General features: G+C 41.0%; 1 protein-coding gene across 3 annotated transcripts in view; it reads left to right on the plus strand.

Annotated features, from left to right (window-relative positions):
- The first annotated feature begins 552 nt into the window (after positions 1-552).
- The window catches only part of SGCG (sarcoglycan gamma), a 30,812-nt gene continuing 9,443 nt past the window's right edge, over positions 553-21,921 (plus strand). Inside the window, exons 1-5 of one of the 3 annotated variants that reach the window (XM_032219973.1) lie at positions 553-609; positions 11,660-11,857; positions 13,809-13,910; positions 18,196-18,283; positions 19,064-19,189. In XM_032219973.1, the coding sequence (XP_032075864.1) occupies positions 11,663-11,857; positions 13,809-13,910; positions 18,196-18,283; positions 19,064-19,189 (511 nt within the window). In that variant the 5' untranslated portion in view covers positions 553-609; positions 11,660-11,662. Of the gene's footprint in view, positions 610-9,050; positions 9,140-11,659; positions 11,858-13,808; positions 13,911-18,195; positions 18,284-19,063; positions 19,190-21,921 lie in introns of those variants that run through there. The other 2 variants (XM_032219970.1, XM_032219971.1) reach the window with 2 other exon arrangements.

Here is a 21,921-nt window from a genome sequence, read left to right on the forward strand (position 1 = left end):
TGAAGTCCACCAAGTTTTAAATTGCCAAGGTTGGAGACCCCGGATCCAGGTCATGGTTGTCCCAAAGGTGCTTTTTCAAAGGCAAACTGGGTTTTGTTTTTTGAGAAGGAGCTTCTGAGCCAGAACTAAGAAGCTTCTTGGATGAGAAGCGAAACGTCTTCAAGGAAAAACAAAATCCAGCTGCCTTTTTTTTTGGGGGGGGGGGGGATCTTTGGGATTGTTAAAAGATCGGGAAGAAGTGCATTTTCTCCAGAGCCGCTGGCTGCGTTGGCTAAACCACTAGCGGCCGGAATCTGCTGGCTAAAGGAACAGCGGGGCAAGAGAATTGGCGCCCGCTGCTCTCCAGCGGTGAATGGCGGGCGCTGAAGGAGCGTTTCCCCTCCTACGCTATGTACGGAGCTGCGCCGACCAGACGAAAAAGCCGCGGGTTGTTTCTGGACGAGCTCTTTTGGGCTGCGAGGGGGAGGAAGGGGAGGGAACCGTCGCCGAAGGAAGGCTGGGGAGCCTAGGCGCGCACGACACTCTCGCCCGGCGAAGTAGGGAGATGCGATGACTCCGCTCGCCCTCCTTCAGCCCCCCCCTGAGGAAGACGCTCGTGGGGAAGAGCAGGTAAAGACCGGTCCTCTCTGCCACGTTGACTCTCCTAAGCGGACTTATTGAGGAGTAAAATGCACTAACGGGGCTTGCTCGGAATAAGCAAGTTTTAGGGTTGCGGGAGAGCGGAGAAGTCGTGGGTTGAGGATGCGGTGGGATTTAAGAGAGTTAACATCTAACGTTGTATGTCTGGAGGCCCCAATCAATCTATCTATCAATTAGAATAGAGCTGGAAGGGGACCTTGGAGGTCTTCTAGTCCAGGCCCCTGCTCAAGCAGCACCCATACCATTTCAGACAAGGGACGGTCTAATTTTTTTAATTTTAATTTTATCTATTTATTTAGCTTGTCACTTATGGTTCCACCACAAAACCGCGGAGGACAAAAGCGCGCTCGACAAAAGCGCGCATTTGACATCATCACAGCGCGACAAAAACATCGCGCTGTGATCGAAAAATGTAAAAATAAAGCGAAAGCCTTACCCCTAACCTCCCCAAACCTAACCCCTAAACCTAACCCTTAATCTAACCCTAAACGTAACCCTTAACCTAACGCTAAACCTAACGCTAACCCTTAACCTAACGCTAAACGTAACCCTAACTCTCTAAACCTAAACCCTAACCCTTAACCTAACCCTAACCCTAAACCTAACCCTTACCTTTATGTGAATCGGCTTGCTTTAATTTAATTTTATTTCAATTTTTAATTTTTTTCGTCGCGCTGTGATGACGTCAAATGCGCGCTTTCGTCGAGCGCGATTTTGTCCTCCGCGGTTTTGACGGGTCACGGTCACTTATGTATAAGATAAGGGGAATAAGAACAAACATAAATAAGAACACAGGAAATGGGTACAAATAATGGGGACAGTAGGACAGGGACTTTAGGCACGCTGGTGCGCTTATGTACGCCCCTTATGTACACCCCATCCCCTCTTAGGAATGGGGTGAGACAGTCTAAGGTTTTGGGGGTTTGGGGAAGAAACCATAGAGTCAGGTAGTGCATTCCAGGCACTGACCACTCTGTTGCTGGAGTCGTATTTTGTGCAATCGAGTTTGGTGTGGTTTACCTTGAATTTGTATCTATGTGTGCTCCAGTGATGAAGCACCCACAACTTCTGAAGGCAAGATGTTCCATTGATTAATTGTCCTTACTGTTAGGAAGTTCTCTTTAGTTCCAGGTAGCGTCTCTCCTTGATTAGTTTCCTCCATTGTTTCTTGTCCTGCCTACAGGTGCTTTGGTAAACAAGTTGACCCCTTCTTCTTTGTGGCAACCTCTCAAATACTGGAATCCTACTATCATGTCCCCCAGCCCACCCCATCCCTCTTTTCTCTAGATTAGCCAAACCCAAATCCTACAACCATTTTTCATGTGTTTTAGTCTCCAGGCCTTTAATCATCTTCAATGCTCTTCTTTGCACTTTTTCCACAGTCCCAAAATATTTTTTGTAATGTGGTGACCAAAACTGGATGCAGTATTCCAGATGTGGCCCTTACTAAGGCTTTATAAAGCTATAGATTGTAGATTGTAAATGCCCCACCTGTCCAGCACAATCTTCTCTATTCCTGGGTTGCTCTTCAACACAAGAATCCTAGTTACAGATTTTGGGAAGATTAATGTAGTCCAACACATTCCCAATCTTTGTATTTACCCTTGATTAAGGTGGTATGTACAACTTTGCTCCAGTTTAATATATAGAAATTATTTGCATCTCTGCTACATTTTATTCCTTTCGTCCAGGGAGCTCTAAAAGTTAAAATGATTCTGCTTCTCATTTAACAAATCGTCTTCTGGCAAACCTGTTGGTCAATTCTGTGGTCAGTTCTTTTAGGCCAAGCTTTCTCATCTAGTTCTATGGCTATTCCCTGTGCCGAGTGTCTATGGAAATGTAATATTTCCTTTTCTAAGTATTTTAGTCTCCTTAAAAATACCATACTGCAATTGTGCTGTGATAAGCAATGCCCATTGCTTTTCACATTTAAAAGAAAACATGCTTGTGTTCAAATGGTAAGAGCAGATGGTAGCACCTAACTGATCCTGAAATGGTTAAGCAAGCACAGATCTGATTACAACTTGAATGGTAGATGAAATGCCAGGGCTGTGAACTAGATCAGGTCCCTACCGCCCACTAGTGGGCGTTCCAGCTTTCATGGTGGGCGGTAGGGGTTACTGTAACTCTGCTTCAGGGGTGGGTTTCAACCGGTTCGCGGCGGTCCCCGCGAACCGGTTGGTTGAGGAACCCGGAAGTAAGTAACTTCCGGGAACGGCGAAGGGCCCACCCGCCCGCCCGTGCTCCTTACCCGGTTTTGATGAGTTCTGCACTTCCACGCATGCGCAAGGACGCATACAGCACCTGCGTGATCCTCCAGGAGCAGCTGGAGCATCACACAGACGCTAGTACACATGCGTGCACTGTGCGCGTGCACGAGGTCGCCGCCGGCCCCGTTCCAACCGAACGGTTGGAACGGGGTGAGAAACCCACCCCTGCTCTGCTATATAAATTTTTATAAAGTAAATGTTAGGTAAGCTCCAGTTGGGAGAGCGAGTATGTTCAGAGAAGCGTTGTGAGAGTTGTGTTGGAGAACACACAAACCAGCATCAGAGACGCTGCAGTTTAAATAGGCTTTTACTTTCATGGAATAGAGGTATCAGAGTCCATCAAACAGTCCAAGTCATACACGGATAAGACAGTCAGTCATCAATATCGTTCAGTTAAGGGATAATCCAAATAACATAGTCCAGTATCATATAATCAGTTCGGTACTCAAAGTTTGCTAACAGTTGCAAAACTTACAATAGCTCACGGCACTCAGATCAGATCAGCCCAGCATCTAACGAACAGAGAGCTAACAGTCATTCTGGCTCCCTCTTATGGCCGATTGAGGAAAACAGCAACTAATCACATTTTACAGTATGCTTTAAAGAAACAGGTACAACATTGTTACATGATTTATATATTGCCAACCCAACCGTTAGATTATATTCCTAACCGTAAAGTTACTTCCCTACTTTATAAATCACCATTACTGTGGAACCAGTGGGCAGTTAGAAAATTTACTACTAACAGAGATACAAAGTGGACGGTAGGTATAAAAAGGTTGACTACCCCTGAACTGGATGGAGAAAATCCAGGAAGAAGGCAAGGGCAAATCATTTCTAAGTTGCTTCCGTGGAAACTACATATATATGTCTAGGTCAGTGATGGCGAACCTTTTTCTTACGGCATGCCAAAATTGAGTGCACACGTGTGTGCCCACTCAATCTCCGTGTCCAACTGTGCATGTGCATGCAACCCCCCCCCCCCCCCACACACACACACATGCGTGCGCAACCCTTCCCAGACTCCAGAGGCTTTTCTGAAGTCTGGGGAGGACGAAAAACGACCCCAATGGCCACACACAAGCCGGAAATGGATCATTTCCGAACTTCGGGTTGGCCCATTGGGGTCGTTTTTCATCCTCCTCAGCCTCCAGAGGCTTTCCTAAAGCCCGGGGAGGGTGGAAACAGCCTCCCCTGTCCCTCCGGAAATGTGAAAAATCAGCTGGCCAGTGCGCGCATGAATGCCACCAAATACGGCTCCATGCCATAAGTTTGCCATCACGGGTCTAGGTGATCCACCTTGCAGTAAGATGGGTGGCAACAAATTTAATAAACAAACAAACAAATGAATAAATAAATATAAAACCCTAAGTCAAATGTAACTATAAATTGCAGTTAATGACAAGACAGTTTTGAATTACATTTATGGTAGTGGTTTATTGGCCTAAATAGAGGACTGTTTTGTACATTTTAGAGTTTTCTTCAGAGGCTGCTGGGAAGATGGGAGCCCTTCTCCCAAAGTGCAGCCAAGTAACACTTTAAAAAAAAACTTATAACACATTTTCCTGTCTAGGAGTAAGTGAGTAGTGGGCAGGGGAATTCGATTTTCATGTTCTACCTCCGAGGTCCCCAATCCCAGTCCGTGGACCAGCATCAGGCTGAGGCATGCCAGAAAGTGGGCTGTGCAAAGGACATAGCCCCATCCGTGGCTTTATGAACCACGCCCCCTCTGGTCCGCGGAAAAACCTCTCTCCATGGAACCAATCCCTGGTGCCCAAAAGTACCTGGTGCCCCACTGCTCTACCCCCAGTGGCGGATTAAGGCTCACTGGTGCTCTAAGCACTGACAAATCTTGTTGCCCCACTCCTTTGTATATACTGTACAAATCTTCATTGGGTTTTTCTTTCTTTCTCAACTTTGTGGTGCCCCCTTGGGTCTGATGCCCTAAGCACGTGCTGAGTCTGCTTAATGGTTAATATACTACTGTCTACTCCAATTTGTTACCCAATTTTATTGTTATTATTCAGACACTAAGTCGTGTCCAACTCTTCACAACTCCATGGGCCACAACATGCCAGGCCTGCTTGTCCTTTACTGTCTTCCAGAATCTTCCCAAACTCATGTCCATTGCATTGATGACACTATCTAATCATCTCATCCTCTGCTGTCCCCTTCTTCTTTTGCCTTCAATCTTTCCCAACATCAAGGTCTTTTCCAAGGAGTCCTCTCTTCCCATTTGGTGGCCAAAGTCTTTGAGCTTCAGTATCTGTCTTTCCAAAGAATAGTCAGGGTTGATTTCCTTTAGGACTGGCTGATTAATCTCCTTGCAGTCCAAGAGACTCTCAAAAATTTACTCCAACACCACAATATCCAATTTCGTGATACTCTTTTAGTCACTTCCAAGGGCTACTAAATGGAAGGTGGAACTACCTAACAGGGGCCTCAGTTTGCTCACTGTTGGAAGCCTTGGTTGGGAGTCAAGTAGAAATGAACATTTGCAGAGGAATCACTTTTGTCTCTGCTTCACCTCTAAAACCAGGAGAGTGAAAAGTGGGGGTGCAGCTTTTATTTTTATTCTTAAATATCCATTTATAGACTGCTTTTATTTTTCTTTCCCACTCTTCCCAATGAAAGGGAAATAAAATTCATCAGGACTGGCATCCTGTTTTGACCTACCGTATTGTTCGGAGCATAAGACGCACCAGAATATAAGATGCATCAAGATTTTGAAGAGGCAATTTTTTTTAAAAAAAAGTTTTGCACTCTGCAAACCTCCCAAAAACGGCCCATTTTTCATGAAAACAAGCCAAAAAAAAGGGCATGCAGAACCTTTGTCAAAAAAAAGGGCATGCAGAACCTTTAGGAGGCCTATAGAGTGCTCCTGGGGGCTGTGGGGGCAAAAACCAACAAAAGTGGCCCATTTTTTGCTCATTTTTTGCCCTCCCCAGCCCCCAGGAGCACTCTGGAAGCCTCCTAAAGGCGATGCGAAGCCATTTTGCAAAGGGGGTGGGGTTTCAGGCAGCCAAAAATGCTGAATTCAATGTATGATGCACCCAGATTTTCACCCTCTTTTTTGAGGGAAAAAGATGTGTCTTATACTCCAAAAAATACTTTATTTAGCTTGTGGGTCAGAAGAATGGGAATCTTACGGGTTTTTTCCCACAAGCTACACTTCCACTTGGCTAGGCAATTCAAACTGTTAATCAAGGGGAGGCCAATGTGTTAATCAGCAGAAATATAACAGCCCTTTTTAATATCCATATTAGGGCAATATTAAAGCTCATAAAATACTGAGCAGGTTTTCCAGTTATCCAAACTCATTTAATAATCTCTAAGCTTTTTTCCTTATTTTGTCAATTGAACATTGTAGCTAATGTGATTAAAAGTGTACTTAAATTCCTTCTCTTGCAGGATTTCCAAATATGTAAAATTTGGGTTACTGGCATAGAGTGAGGAAACTCGGTAACTTTTATTAGTCTATCCCTTTCAAGTAAAATTTGTTATTTATTGAATGCAAGTAGTTTTTCATTTAAAATTGCTTTTATTCCCAATATAACATAATGTTGTGCTGACTCTTTTTCTCTCAAGTGGAGATTTTAGAAATTCAGTTTGGTTACAGGTACTTGATCTATAACCACAGTAAGAACTGGAAAATTCATTATTAAGCAGTGTTTCAGGATCTAATTTCAGTCTATCACGGGACCAAAGGTTTATTCTGTGCCCATCCTTAGGAAACTTCTCTCTCGCCAAAATGTGGGGACTGGGCTGGTCTACACATTGTATTTATATGGTGCTTGGTTGTGTGTTGCTTTTAATTGTTAGGGGGTTAGTAGCCCTAATGGCACATGAGAAGGTGCCCATTTCCCAGCCTTCAATTATTTGTCAACAGTCCGACTAGCAAACCCAAGGAAAGTAGACACTCTCAGGAACTTTGAAATCCCAAAAGCAAACTTTTATTGGAGACCCCATTTTGGTACTGAAGAATCAAAACCAATTCTGATTTTTCTCGTTCAATGTATATGTAGTTAAACAATAGCTTCTCCTCCCCCCCCCTTAGTTGGTACATTGTCCAATTATGAATCATCCTTTTGTTTTGAGAACTGTTCACTTTTTGGTCAGACACCTGCATCAGTAGCCTTGGTGGGTTCTTGGCTCTAATGATCCATCTCTGGCACATCTGCATTCTTTCTCCCTTTCCCTCCCCAGTTCTTTGACAAGTTAGTGATAAGACGGTTTCAATAGCGGTTCATAAAGCGAGGCATCACCCATGATTGCATCCAATTTTACAACAATTTTGACACAGTGGTTAAACAAATTGTCATGGTTGTTAAGCAAAACATCATGTGAACTGCAACCTGTAACCTTTCCTGCAGGCTTCCCCAGTGACTGTTTTTGTCAGAAACCAGTTGGCAAGGTTTCAAATAGCAATCGTAAGATTGCTGGATGCTGCATCCATTGTAAATGTACAAGAGTTGCCAAGTGCCCTAATTGCTATCATTCAATCCTGGGGACACGGCAACCCTTTTAATTGTGAGGACAGGTTGCAAATCACTTTTTTCAGTGCCACTGTACCTTCAAATGGTCACTAAACAATTGGTCGTAATTTAAAGACTATCTATATTGTTGAAAGACAATTGATCATAGGAAGGCGTACCCTGTTAAGTTGCCAGCAGTTAGAGAGCTATAAACAAAAAGATCTAAGAATTGGCAGGAAGAAATCTTCCTTATAGCATGTCATTAGTAGCAGAAAATTCTCACCAGTCAGCCTACCAATTGTTGGAGCAAACCGCATTATAATTTTCCTGCTGCTAATGGGAGTAGAAAACTAATAAATTGTTGAGAAGGAATGATTCTTGTGTTTCCAATGTCCTTCTTAAAAATGCTGAAGTCTGTTTTTGCAGCCCCTGAAGCTATTTTTATTATAGTTATTGCTAAAGATTAGACTTAGCAACCTGACATTTTGAGGTGTGATTCACTGTGTGAAAACCTTTGTAGTATTGGCTCATAGAAAAACTCACAAACTTCGCCCCACCCCCCAACAGCCTTTCCAGGCAAAAATCCACAGAAAATCTTGGTTTTATCCACTTTATATTATCTACCCAATTATTATAGCCGCAGCCACCACCCAAAATGGATATCCTGACCTGCCACTGAAAGATTCCCACTCCTGGCTTTGAGAAAGGGAAAAAAGCTAAGATCATTTTGTCTCTCTGTGTATATACTGTATGTGTTTGTGAGTGAAGGGAAAATTTGTACTTAAATGTTGATAACATGTGCTCTCCTTCCTTCTTCCCTCCATTCCTCCCTTCCTTTCTTCCTTCCTTGTTTTTATTGTATTTTAATGCTTCATATAACTCTTGTGAGCCTTCCGAGTTGGGTTTGCTAAATAAAGACTGCATGAGTTTGTTCAATAAATAAATGTTTGAAACCCCTAGCCCAGCCATTTGCACATTGCTCCAAATTGAGAAGGTTTCTCACTATTAATAAATCTTAATTTCACAGAACAGGAAAATTAGGAAATAATAGTTGTAGGGTAATTGCATTCAGTATATATTTCAGTTAAATCAGATATAGTTTTTCTCCGGAGCTTACTTATTTCTTAGCCTTGGTTTTACCTAGTTTGGGTAAGCATATACTTCGAGATCCAGGGTGTCAAACTCACATTGTGAGTCACGTGACGGATGTGTTTTTCCCCCTTCACTAAACCGGGCGTGGGTGTGGCCAGCATGTGACCCATGGGGCAGGAATCTGACAGCCCTGTTCTAAATTACTTGCGTGTTTGTGTTTCCTCAAAAGTTGTGTGCTGTTGTTGTATATATACAACAATCTCTGAACTTTTATTTCAATAAACTGAATATGAGCAAAATTAAGTGTTTTTTTTTAAAATAGCTAACAGTTCGATAGGATTTTTCTCCCCTCTTCAGGGTAGTGTGAGTAACATTCTAATAAGAGGTGTGTGCTATTTTGAAAATGCAAATTATATCCAGCCTTTCACCTCCTAAAGCATTAGTGCAGCACCAGCTAGTTTGTCATAGAGTAAAATTAGCCCCGTCTGTGCCGCTAGTGAAAGGGGGTGGAATGTGAAATGTGACCAAACATGTAAACAAGTTCAGCCACGCCTAAAATATTTTCCACTGTGGGTACAAGTGTAGAAATTCATTGTCAGGCTGAAGGCGTTTGATCTGAGTTAGATCTGCAATTTCTGCTGTTGATATTTAAAATCTTCCAAGGTAAGTCTTTTAGGCGAACTTTATTTGCATGGGTGTTTATAAATTATGAAACAATTAATGTAAAGGATTAATAGGTTGTGTTTTTTTAAGTGATAATTCTTGCAGCCCCTCTATCTTTTTTCCTACTGTTAGATTGCTATTATATTAACTTGAAATACAATACACAAGTTATTTTTGTAGTTTAGATTATAGTAACTGGGTAAATGTGGCAACATCTGGTTCTAACTTTGTGTCTGTGGCATTGCATATGTGCAGTGAAATAAATAGCAATATCAAAATTGCAAATGTTATTTCTTTGTGGGGGGGGGGATAGTGTTCTTTCATGCAATGAGCTGCCTCTTTTCCTTGCTGGTTTCCAGGGTTTTTCCCCCCTGCTCTAACTGCAAGGCTGATCTTTTATGGGGAAAAATGATCATGTTACTTAATAATGGATACTTCTGCCATATAAGGACTTTGGTATATAATCATATAATTTCAGCTGTCTTTTCATGGAGACTGAGTCAGTCATGTTAACTAGCTTGCATGATGCATTAGTTACATTTTAGTTCCACAAATACTTGTTGCACTTTAATATTATAACTTAAGGAAACTTGTTTCCATTAGTGGATCACAATTCCGGCATTCATTAGGAATAATCTAAAGAAACTTCCCTTAATGTGGCGCCCTCCAGATTTCCTTAAATTCATCTGGGACCAATGGGGTAATAGGGAAGTAACTTATAATTTATAATTTTTTTCCCTTAATGATTTATTTTTAAAAATGCTACCGCATAACTTATTTTTGTTTGGACACCGTCAGTAAAAGGTCAATTGAATATCTAGGACTGGGTTTGCAGTACTCTGTTTCCTTGAAAATAAGACCTACCCGGATAATAAGCCCAATCAGGCTTTTGAGCGCATGCACTAAAATAAGCCCTCCCCCAAAAATAAGCCTTTTCCAAAAATATTGCAACATAGCAGCAGGCATGAGGTGACCACACTTGCCGCCTCCTGCACCTCAAAAATAATAAGACCTCCCTGAAAATAAAGCCAAGCACTTATTTCAGGGGAAAAAAATAAGACCTGTCTTATTTTTGGGGAAACATAGTACTTAGGGCTGCAGTAAATCTATAGGTTCTTCTCTTGATGCCAGCAAATGTTTCTAATCATTTGTATTTAATATTGCGTCCTTGGAATGCCAACTGCATAACCCAGTCAGCCCCAATAAGTTTCTGATATATAATTCTTGAATATGTCTGGGCACCAAATAGATGCTTAATTCAGACATATGTATACTGGTGTCCCTAATGTTTTATCTAGGACAGAGCTGAGGAACCTTTTTGGCACCAAGTGCACAAATAGGAACGTGTATTCATGTGCATGTGTCGGAGTGCCAGAAACCCAAAAACCAGCTGGTCAGTGTGCACATGCTGTTTTTTGAGCCATTTTCAGGCCGTTTTCAGGCTGTGTTTTGGGCTGGTTTTCAGGCTATTTTCCAGTGTCTGTAAAGACCAGCAGGCCGGCGCATCAGAAACCAGAAGAGAAGCTGGCGACGGCATGCATGCCCAGAGAAAGGGCTCTGAGTGCCCCATCTGGCATGATTGCCAGAGGTTCGCCATCACGAATCTAGGGAATGGCATACTCAGCTCTTAAGAATCAGGTTCTATGTTCTAGTGACACAAATTCCTTTTTATCAAAATATATTCTTTTCAGAATATATTAATATATATATATATTAGGGAATATAAAAAGTCCCTTACCTTTTTCAAGAGTGACTTGCATCCTAATGTTGTGCATGTTTCACAAGGCTGTGGGAGTCACTGAGCTACAAGTGACTACAAGAGCCAAGGTGGCGCAGTGGTTAAATGCAGCACTGCAGGCTACTGCTAGATCAGCAGTTCAGCAGTTCAAATCTCACCGGCTCAGGGTTGACTCAGCCTTCCATCCTTCCGAGGTGGGTAAAATGAGGACCCAGATTGTTGGGGGCAATATGCTGACTCTCTGTAAACCGCTTAGAGAGGGCTGAAAGCCCTATGAAGCGGTATATAAGTCTACTGCTATTGCTATTACAGCAGCTGTGATTGCTGGAATGGCCAGTGTTAAGCAAAGCAGTCACATGTCATTTCCCCCACATTGCTTATTGGCAGGGTTGTCAATCCCAGTTAGGATCATCATGTGAGGACAATCTGTAGCCTCACTCAAATGAAACTTTACCTAAGTTTTTTGTTGCTTTTTATTCCATGCCAGCCTGAATTATTTGTAATTTTTTTTCTTTGCCCTCAAATACCTTATTTCAAATATTTAATCGCTCATAGAATAAGATAATGATTATTAAATGAAATTACATAATTCATGTTTTATTAATCAGCTATGCCCCACTATTTTGTCTGGGGGAGGGTCAGCAGAACAACCCAGCGTGCTAAATTCTTACCTCTTAGAAATCTACTTTTAATTAATAGTTGTTCCGTTTTCAAACCGGAAGTAGAATGCCCTGTATGAAATATTTATTTTTGGTTAATTGTATCATTTTCCCCCCCTGTAGCAGATGGTACGTGAAGAGTATATTTCAGCAACCCCAGGTACTGACGTACAGAGACCAGACCCTCAGTATACCTACAATGTTGGCATTTATGGCTGGAGAAAACGCTGCCTTTATTTATTTCTCCTCCTCTTGATCATCATCCTAGTTGTGAATCTTGCTCTGACAATTTGGATTCTTAAAGTAATGTGGTTTTCAACAGTAAGTGTCCCCCCCACCCACTTTAATTGTTTTTTTGCTGTTGCTTTTGCTTATATTCTTACTGTCCCATCTAAGGTTTTCTCTGCTCTGTAAAACATCCTTCACAGAGGTGGGATTCACTTACCTTCCCTACCGGTTCGCAAATGTCTGCACATGGGCACCGCTTTCTGCACGTGCGGAGTGCTCGTGCCTTATGTCGGGGTGGGTGGGTGGAGCCTCCTGCAGCCGCCGCTACCGGTTCACCTGAGCTGGAAAGAACCGGTTGAATACACCTTCAGTGTATTTACCCTAGAGGAATTTTGGAAATAATTTTCAAATCCTGGGGAATTCCTATATAAAAATCAACAAAAACACAATACAATACCTAGTTTTAACATAGTTATTTTCAGCAAATGTGATATTTTCCTGTGGTTTTATCTTATTTCAATAGCTGAGTTTGTATATCACACCAAGTCTTTATGTGTTTTTTAAATTTTATTTTAGCCCGATGTCTGAATCTGGCCAGCTGAGTTCAGCCTTTTTAAAAGCCATTTTTTGCCCTCCCCAGGCTCCAGAGGCTTTATGGGAGCCTGGGGAGGGCAATAAGAGCCTCCCCCCCCCCCGAGGCCCTCCAAAAGCTCCAGAAGCTTCCCTGAAGACTCCGGAGGACTAAAAAGGTCCTACGCTTGCAGCGTCATTTTTAGTCCTCCGGAGCCTTCAGGAAAGCCTCCCGAAGGCCCCTGAAGCCTCTGGAGGGCCTCCGGGGGGGGGCAGGGGAGGTTGTTTTCGCCATCCCCAGGCTCCTATAAAGCCCCTGGAGCCTGGGAAGGGCGAAAAAAGCATGCAAAAAATGAGGGGAAGCGCCTCTCATGCGCGCATGCACACTGGGGCGGTCACGTGTTGCATTATGGGTGCGGCACGCCCGAGCACGACCTCCCCTGCACTATCCCCACTTATGGCACGCGAGCCAAAAAAGGTTCACCATTGCTTGTATATAATCTCAGCCAGAGGCTGCAGTCTTAAATATACTTTAGAGTAAGCCTTACTTAATGCACTGTTAACATGCTTTGAATTGTGTTCATTGACTGGTATTATTTGAAATGTATTCTTCAATTCTTATGTGACTGTCATTTCTGAGTCCGTTACTGAGATGTTTCATCTGATGAAGTGCTACTAATGAAGTGCTCAAATATCTAAATCCTTAATGGGAGAGATACCATGTAGATTTAGTTGCATGCCAACGATGATGAATGTATGGCGCCATTTCAAATAACAATAATGTATGGTTACTCAGAAAAGGAGAAGAGGAGGAAATGGACAACCTCTAGCCTTGCTGTCAGGCAACTTACATTGCTTCTTTGAATTACAGCTTTTTGAAGAGGGCTTGTGTACACATTGCTGGTATCTGGGCTGGAGAAGACATCCTTGTGTGCAGCACCTTTTTATAAGTGCAGTCCCTCTTGGTTGGATATTCTTGAAGATGGCTCTTATCAAAACCAGAAGTGATATTCAGCCGGTTCGGACTGGTTCGCTTGAACCAGGTAGTGGAAATGGCAGATGGGCCTGCCCACCCACCCTGGTTCTCTACCATCCTATTTAGGCACGTTTTCAAGCCACATGCATTGCGTGCAAGCCAGGCGCATACTCAAAGTCCATGCGCGGAAGGCCAAGTGCATGCATGGACGGGGCACATGCAAGCGAAGCGTGCGTGCACTTGCACGCTCTCACATTTGTGAATCGGTAGGGAAAGTAAGTGAATACCACCCCTGATCAAAACCTTCTGTGAAAAGATGTTTTTATGATCACCTTTCTTCCACCCAAAACATATTTATCTTCTGAATTTCTATTTCATCGGGGATGTCTGCCTTGAATAAATCATGCAGTATTTGGGAAAAGATTAATGTGGCATCTTTGAAAAGAATTTGACAATGACTTAGACAACTAATATTTAAAATGTGTTTTGCATTTGCAGGCTGGAATGGGATACCTACAGGTTAATAGCGATGGGCTTCGTCTGGAAGGAGAGTCTGAATTTTTATATCCATTACATGCCAAAGAAATTCACTCTAGAAAGGTAACAATACAATGTTATGCACAGCTATTTGGAGACAAATCCCACTGATTTTTAACAAGGTTTATTTCTGATGAAATACACATAGAAATGGGCGGTGGATGGTCTGGAAAAAAAATCATATTTACTAGAGTTATGCAGAGCCTGTTTTGATTTGATAGAATTTCAATAAAATCAGCCCTACAAAGCAGTTTTGCTTTGAAATTGAAGGAGAGGCCTGATTCAAAGCAGCAATATATACCACATGCCTGAAAATACTTCAGGGTGTTTACTTTGAAACACAGCACAGATCTGATGTTTTTTTTTTCCTGCTGATTCTGGCATTGTTCCAGCAATATTCAGTTCTGTAATTTCTCTTTCCATTTCAACAAATATACACAAAGAATGCTAATTCTTGGATTGATTCAGTAGCATAGCTAGTCAATATGTTTTTTCCCCATATTTTGAATTTCTAGGGCTCTTTTGTGCCGCCAAGGTAAAATTTAACTAGTCATCATTCATCTTCTCAGTTTGCAGCTCCTTGAACATATCTAACCATAACTTTAACATTTTTGGTTTTCTACTAATGGAATAGTACACATCTGTGCTTATCTTGCTAACACAAATGAGCATTCAACTTAGCTCTCGCAATATGGGAGAGGCAAGTCAGTATGTATTCTTTGATAGAATGAAAGTGCATTCATGTATCGAACCTTAACATTTAAATTCTGCATTGTTAGGGTATGTTTACACCTGTCAGTAAAAGTGAACCAAGCTAAAGGTTATAAACCCCTGTCCAAATTAACTGTTTTTAGAAAATGCTGTTTCCTAACGCAGCTGAGACCTACTAGTGTTGAGGGAGTCTTTCCCAGGAATGACCGAGCTTTCCAATGGGGGATGTTCCAATTCTCCTGGCATTCAAGAAAGCCCAGGGATCAAGCACTCCAGAAAAGCAAGTGGAAAAGCAAGATATTCCCCTTTGAAGATTTTTAAAAAAATGAATTTGGTTTCCACATTGCTTCAGCACAATTGAAATTCTTTGCACAATCATTTGAATAGTGCTGTGTTTTCCAGCACTATCCTCAACCTGCTACATTTTCCTAGCATATTCCCGCAGGTGCAGGGTCCGCTTTTTGGATCATTGAATCAGTGGTGGGATTTAAATAATTTAACAACCGGTTCTCTGCCCTAATGGCCATCTGGGTAGGTGGGGCTCGGTGGTCATGTGACTGGGTGGGCTTGGCCAACTCAAGGTGACTCAGGTTGATGGGCGCTTTGCCTTAGCTGTTACAATGTAATAAGGGTTAACCGGAGAGGCAGTTTCTGTAAGCAGGTCAATAAGATTAGGCTAGAAACAACACTAGAATGTTTCCTTCCTGCCTTCCTTACAGGATTAGCCCTGTAAAGTGGAAAAGAACAAAAAGAGATTTCTTCCAACAAGCAGTTCTCTGAACTACTTAGAAAGTTACCAAACGGTTCTCCCGAATAGGTGCGAACTGGCTGAATCCCACCACTGCATTGAATGCTAACTTTGCACAGTGATCTGTGTCTCCAGGGCACAGGCCCGTGGCTTGCATATCTTTGCATATCTTGCCATCTCCGTTTTGAATACCTGTGAGGTCGCCGGCCATTGACTTCTAGTTGATGGGCAGTCTTGGTCACGGTGGAAGGTGCTGCTGTCTGGTCATGTCCATACCAGCGGAGTTAGCCTTCTCTCATCTTCTCTATAATTGGTGCCACATCAAAATGTTGTCAAATGGTGTCGTTTGTGATGTGGTCAAGAAGGGAGATGCCCAATATCCAACAGAGCATTGGCGTTTCCATAGCATGGAAATAGCTTTGGGTCCCTTTTGTTGCTACCTAGCATTCATTGCCCTACAGTGCAACCGGGCAGATGGTTGTCTTGTAAATTTTAGATTTAAGATGGGTTGGGCTTGCTACATCTGCGGAAGACAAATATTTCAAAAAAATATTGTAGTGAAAGTTTTTTACTTGTAAATGTGTTTTTATTTTCCATTTCATTTTCGTACAGTCACATATATACTGTGCATAACCGGGGCCATATAACATTAAACAATAAACACAGCTATTCCTCTTGTCGACAATACCCCCCAAAATAGAAACCCAATGTACCTCTTCGACCCTCCATACACCCTTTCTTTCGCCCCCCTCCCAACTTTCCTTCTTCCCTCCATCATTCCCCTCTACCCTACTTCCCCTCCTCCTCTACCACTCCTCTCTCCCGATACACTCCCTCCCTTCCTTCTCCCCCTCCCTCCAGTCCTCTCTCCCACCCTCGCTACCCCTCTTTCTTCTATCCCCCTACTCCTCCCTTCGGTGTATTTCTACAATCTATTAATATATTCAGCTTGTCCTATTTTTACAGTGGAATTAAAGAGCAACAGTATACAAGTGCCGTCACGTTACTTTAAAATCTAGCACATACTATATATCCCCCCTCCTAACACCCTACCTCCCTTCCCTCCCCGACTTCCCAGAGCCCATAAACGGTATAGATTTTTAACAAACACAGTCTAAAATATATTGAGACTAGGGCAAGTAGTGAAAGTGAAAGTTTTGAAGGTCTTCAGCTGAATTACTTTCACAGGAATTCTGCTCTTCCTATTCCAAAAACATTAAGCTTCTATGGGCATGTTGATACTTTTCCATTACAATAGATAGGGAAACTATTTTTTTCAAATCAAATATCAAGGGGGTTAAAATTGAAATGGCATGTTACTGAATCTTGAATTTTAAACCCAAGTGGATGTTTTTGCTGACTCTCAGATATCTAATTCAAATCAAATCTGGGATGATTTACTTGGGCCTTATATTTGCTAATGATTGGATTTGTGGAACATATGGATTAAATTCAACAGTTTTTTTTTAATAGAACCATGGTGACAGGTGAAGTAAATGTAGATGCAAAATTGGTGTGATATCGAAACACACACTTGGTGATTAAATAAGAGCTGTAATCAAGAGTTATGCTACAGTGAGCCATTAGGAATGAGAACACTGGCAGTAACTGAAGTGGCACTTAGTAAAAGAAGTAAAATGTAGGTAGGGACATTCCCACAAATAATTCAAACAGGATACGCACAATGTGTATTCAGATGCCAGCATTCTTCCTCTTCCTACAAGGTCTCTTGTGCTCCATGTCCATAAGGTAGATGTAGGATGGTAGTGCAAAGACTTTTCCCCCCCCTGTGGAGCAAAGAAAAGTAGGAGGGTAGATTTCACAGACATTAGGCTTCAGCTTAATTTTGGAAATGCCCTCGCTTTGTTGAAATGCTCAGAATTTCCTGACAGAGGATATTAAAATAGTGTCAAGAACTACGCAGACATGAAATATAGAAAGATTAAAAAAAAGAAACTACAGCACACAAAAGAATAAAGCCAAGCATTGTAAGGAATTCTAATTAGCAGTCCTGCTTGTTCCATCCCATCCCATCCCATCCCATCCTATCCTATCCTATCCTATAGCAATAGCAATAGCACTTATGTACCACTTTACAGTGCTTTCCAGCCCTCTCTAAGTGGTTTACGGAGTCACGGCATATTTTCCCCGACAATCTGGGTCCTCATTTTACCCACCTTGGAAGGATGGATGGAAGGCTGAGTCAACCTTGAGCCTGGTGAGATTTGAACTGCCAAATTGCAGGCAACTGGCAGTCAGCAGAAGTATCCTCAGTACTGCATTCTACTCACAGATCCGATCCTATCCTTACCGTACCATAACATAAATAACATAAATAACATAACATATAGCAATAGCAATAGCAGTTAGACTTATATACCGCTTCATAGGGCTTTCAGCCCTCTCTAAGCGGTTTACAGAGTCAGCATATTGCCCCCAACAACAATACGGGTCCTCATTTTACCCACCTCGGAAGGATGGAAGGCTGAGTCAACCCTGAGCCGGTGAGATATCATTGTAAGTCATATAAGATATACATCATATACAGGGGTGGGTTGCTACCGGTATTACTTGCCGGTCCGGCGAGCATGCACATTTACACCTAAAAAGAAAGGGGGGGAGGGAATTACATTTCTGCAATGGAGATTGTTCTACGCATGCGCAGAAGCAAAAATAAAGATGGCGCCACCCACAATAGAACCAGTTTAGATGTGTGGGCAGCATCCAAGTAGTTACTACCTACTCGACCAAATTGGTCCGAACCTGTAGGAACCCACCTCTAATCATATATCATTGTAAGGGTTGGAAAAAAATGAATGTGTTTTTTACTTTTCAGTAAGGTCTATCCAAAATTTTAAATATTTACATTCTTTTTTCTCTTAATCCTAGGATTCACCCTTACTTTTGCAGTCTTCTCATAATGTGACTTTGAATGCACGCAATAGTGATGGAAATGTCACAGGCAGATTAAGCGTAGGTAGGTGTAATATATTTTGCTTTAGTTTGGATTTTGAAAGTTTTATATCCAAAGAAATGAATGTGTATCTTTTTATGATCCTGTACAATATCTGATATATATTTATGATCTCGTATAATATCGTGTGTGTGTGTGTGTGTGTGTTGCCCTGGCTAGTCAAATACCTAAAATAAATAAAAATACTTTTATGTCATTATCAAAAAAAGAACATATGAATAATTTCCTTTCATTTATAAATTTCTTTAGTGGTTTAATTCCTGGGAAGATATTAATATCAAATTTATATAAATTATAAAAAAATATAAATTAGATATAAATTCATCATTCAAAATACAGCCGTTTGGATTAAAGATTCTGTGTAAAGAGACAAGATGCTGCATATTAAGAATTTCAAGTTATATCAAATCTGGAATTATAGTTTAGCTTACTTTATCCACATTGTATATATTCACAAAGAGCTATGTTTATATTTTTGCATGCTGATATCTACAAAATTTGTCTTTCCATTTGGTTTAAAACACTCTGCTTTTTCTAATCAAAGGAACCAGACAGAGATAACATAACCAGATGCTAATCTTGCACTGTAGTTCAATATATATATATATATATCTCGACTGATCAATGTAATGAGTCTTACTCACAAATTACTGAGCATAAGATTACACATTTAGCATCCCAATTATATAATTATATACTGCAACATTGAGGATGTGTGCTTAGGTATGTATTTTTAAAACATGAACAAAGAAAGTCCATTTTATAATGTTTTATCTTTTTTAGATCTGGATATGGTACAGTTTCATAGTCAACTATTTCAGATCAACTCTGTGAATTTTGATGAAAAACCTCTTTTTACTGCGCATGACAGTGACACTGCAATTGGTACAGAGAAACTTCGAGTCACAGGTTTGTTTGCAAGTCTAAAACTACAAAAAATGTTAATGTGAAGATGAAGACTGTAATCTGAAACTGGTTATATAAATAACAGTAATGTATATAAAAACGGCTCTGTGTGTGTATGTTCCAGCATAACTCTGGAACACCTTGAGCAATTTCAACCAAACGTGGTACACAGATGACTTACCCTCTGGAGAAAAATATTGTGCAGGTAAGACACCCCTACAACCCTTCAGGGTGTGTGTTCTGTTAAGATACAGCCTGTTGTGGCTTAAAATGGCTTCTACTGTACTGCAGTAAAATGACTTCTACTGTTCAGCACACTGGAGTTGCCATGGTAATGGCTTCATCGTACTCCACAAGGGACTCCCTCTGGTAAGGGGAAAAATACACTGAATACAGCATTTTTGGCTTCCGAAACTCCACCCCTTCACAAAAATGGACCTGCATAGCCTTTAGGGGGCCTGGGGAGGGCAAAAACAAGCAAAAAAAATGGTCCTTTTTTGTTCTTTTTGCCTCCCTCCCAGCCTCCAGGAACACTTTTCAGACCTCTCAAACTCTCTGCATGACCCATTTTTCACAAAAAACGAGGCTTGCAGAGGGTTTGGGAGGTCTGCAGAGTGCAAATTTTTTTTTTAAATTTACCTCTTTAAAATCTTAGTGGGTCTTATACTCTGAAAAATACAGTAAATATCCAGTCAATGCCAGATTATCAGCTAGTTTGTTTATTAATGAATTTAAGAGAGCATTGATTATTTTATTACTGATATTTTTAGCTAAAATGTTACATTAAACACCTTCAAAATTGTGTTTTACTTTGAGGTCTAAAAATATTTATTTTGATTAATTGGTAATTATTATTTTTTACTTGTAATTCATTTTTAAATAGATGCTGGGTAGCATCTTAAAAAAAAGAAGGAAGAAAACAGGGCTAGATCTGGTTAATCCTTGGATGGAAAACCACTGGCAACACTGGAACATCGGAAAAATCTTCCCAGAACAAGGATATAGCAGATTATTTCTGCTGTTGCTAAGAAAATTATGGGATGTGGACATAGAATTATCAGTCAAAATTAGGCAACAAGCTCAGTTGAATACTGAAGTTGTAAAATCATTTATTTGGCTGATGAATGAAGTGCTGCATTGAATTATAATAGAATAGAATTCTTTATTGGCTAAGTGTAATTGGACACACAAGGAATTTGTCTTTGGTGCATACGATCTCAGTGTACATAAAAAGACAAGATACATTCGTCAAGAATCATAAGGTACAATACTTAATGATAGTCATAAGAATACAAATAAGCAATCAGGAAACAATCAATATCAATATAAATCGTAAGTATACAAGCAACAAAGTTACAGTCCTGCAGTCATAAGAGGGAGGAGATGGATGATAGGAATGATGAGAAGACTAATAGCAATAGTAATGCAGCCTTAGTGAATAGTTTGATAGTATTGAGGGAATTATTTGTTTAGCAGAGTGATGGTGTTATGGGAAAAACTGTTCTTATATCTAGTTGTCTTAGTGTGCAGTGCTCTATAGCATCGTTTTGAGGATAGGAGTTGAAACAATTTATGTCCAGGATGCGAGGGGTCTGTAGATATTTTCACGGCCCTCTTTTTGGCTCGTGCAGTGTACAGATCCTCAATGGAAGGCAGGTTGGTAGTAATTGTTTTTTCTGTGTCTGTCTTGTTGGGTTGCAGAAACCAGACAGTTATAGAGGTGCAGATGACAGACTCAATGATTCCTCTGTAGAACTGTATCAGCAGCTCCTTGGGCAGTTTAAGCTTCCTGAGTTGGCACAGGAAGAACATTCTTTGTTGTGCTTTTTTATGGCATTTTTGATGTTAGGTGTACATTTTAGGTCTTGAGATATGATAGAATCTAGAAATTTGAAGCTCTTTACTGTTGATACTGTGTTGTTTGGTATTGTAAGTGGTTGTAGTATGGAAGGATTTCTCCTAAAGTCTACCACCATTTCTAATTTAAAAAAAAATTATTTGTGCAACATATTGAATGACCTAGTGTGAAAGACCTATGCGATCTTTGGATCTGACAATAATGCACATCAGTTTTTCTTTGGCTTGGAAACTAGCTTCGATCTATGAACCAAGCAGATTTCCGAGAGTGAGATTTTTATCACCTTTGGTACCTTACTTCTAAAACTGTATTTACTCACTTGCAAATTGGCTTCTGAGGATTGGGGAATGGTGAAGGAAATGCGCCATTGTCAAATTATGGAGAAAATTTATTTTTAAAAAACCCTCTTAATACAGCCTCTTAATAAGGGATCATAACATATTGGCCTCCTCAACAGAGTGGTAGGCTGAAGTATACAATGAGTCAGCAAAAATACAGAACTGAATCGGTTACAGTTGTCTGATTCAGTCCCTTTCCCATGTACAGAACAATTTGAGGTTTTCAGCCAAACAAATTTACATATAGGTTAACATATACTATATTGCCAAAAGTATTTGCTCACCCATCCAAATAATCAGAATCAGGTGTTCCAATCACTTCCATGGCCACAGGTATATAAAATCAAGTATCTAGGCATGCAGACTGTTTTTACAAACATTTGTGAAAGAATGGGTCGCTCTCAGGAGCTCAGTGAATTCCAGTATGGAACTGTGATAGGATGCCATCTGTGCAACAAATTCAGTCGTGAAATTTCCTCGCTCCTAAATATTCCACAGTCAACTGTCAGCTGTATTATGAGAACGTGGAAGTGTTTGGG

The sequence above is a fragment of the Thamnophis elegans genome, chromosome 6, assembly GCF_009769535.1.
Source record: "Thamnophis elegans isolate rThaEle1 chromosome 6, rThaEle1.pri, whole genome shotgun sequence".
Taxonomy (NCBI): domain Eukaryota; kingdom Metazoa; phylum Chordata; class Lepidosauria; order Squamata; family Colubridae; genus Thamnophis; species Thamnophis elegans.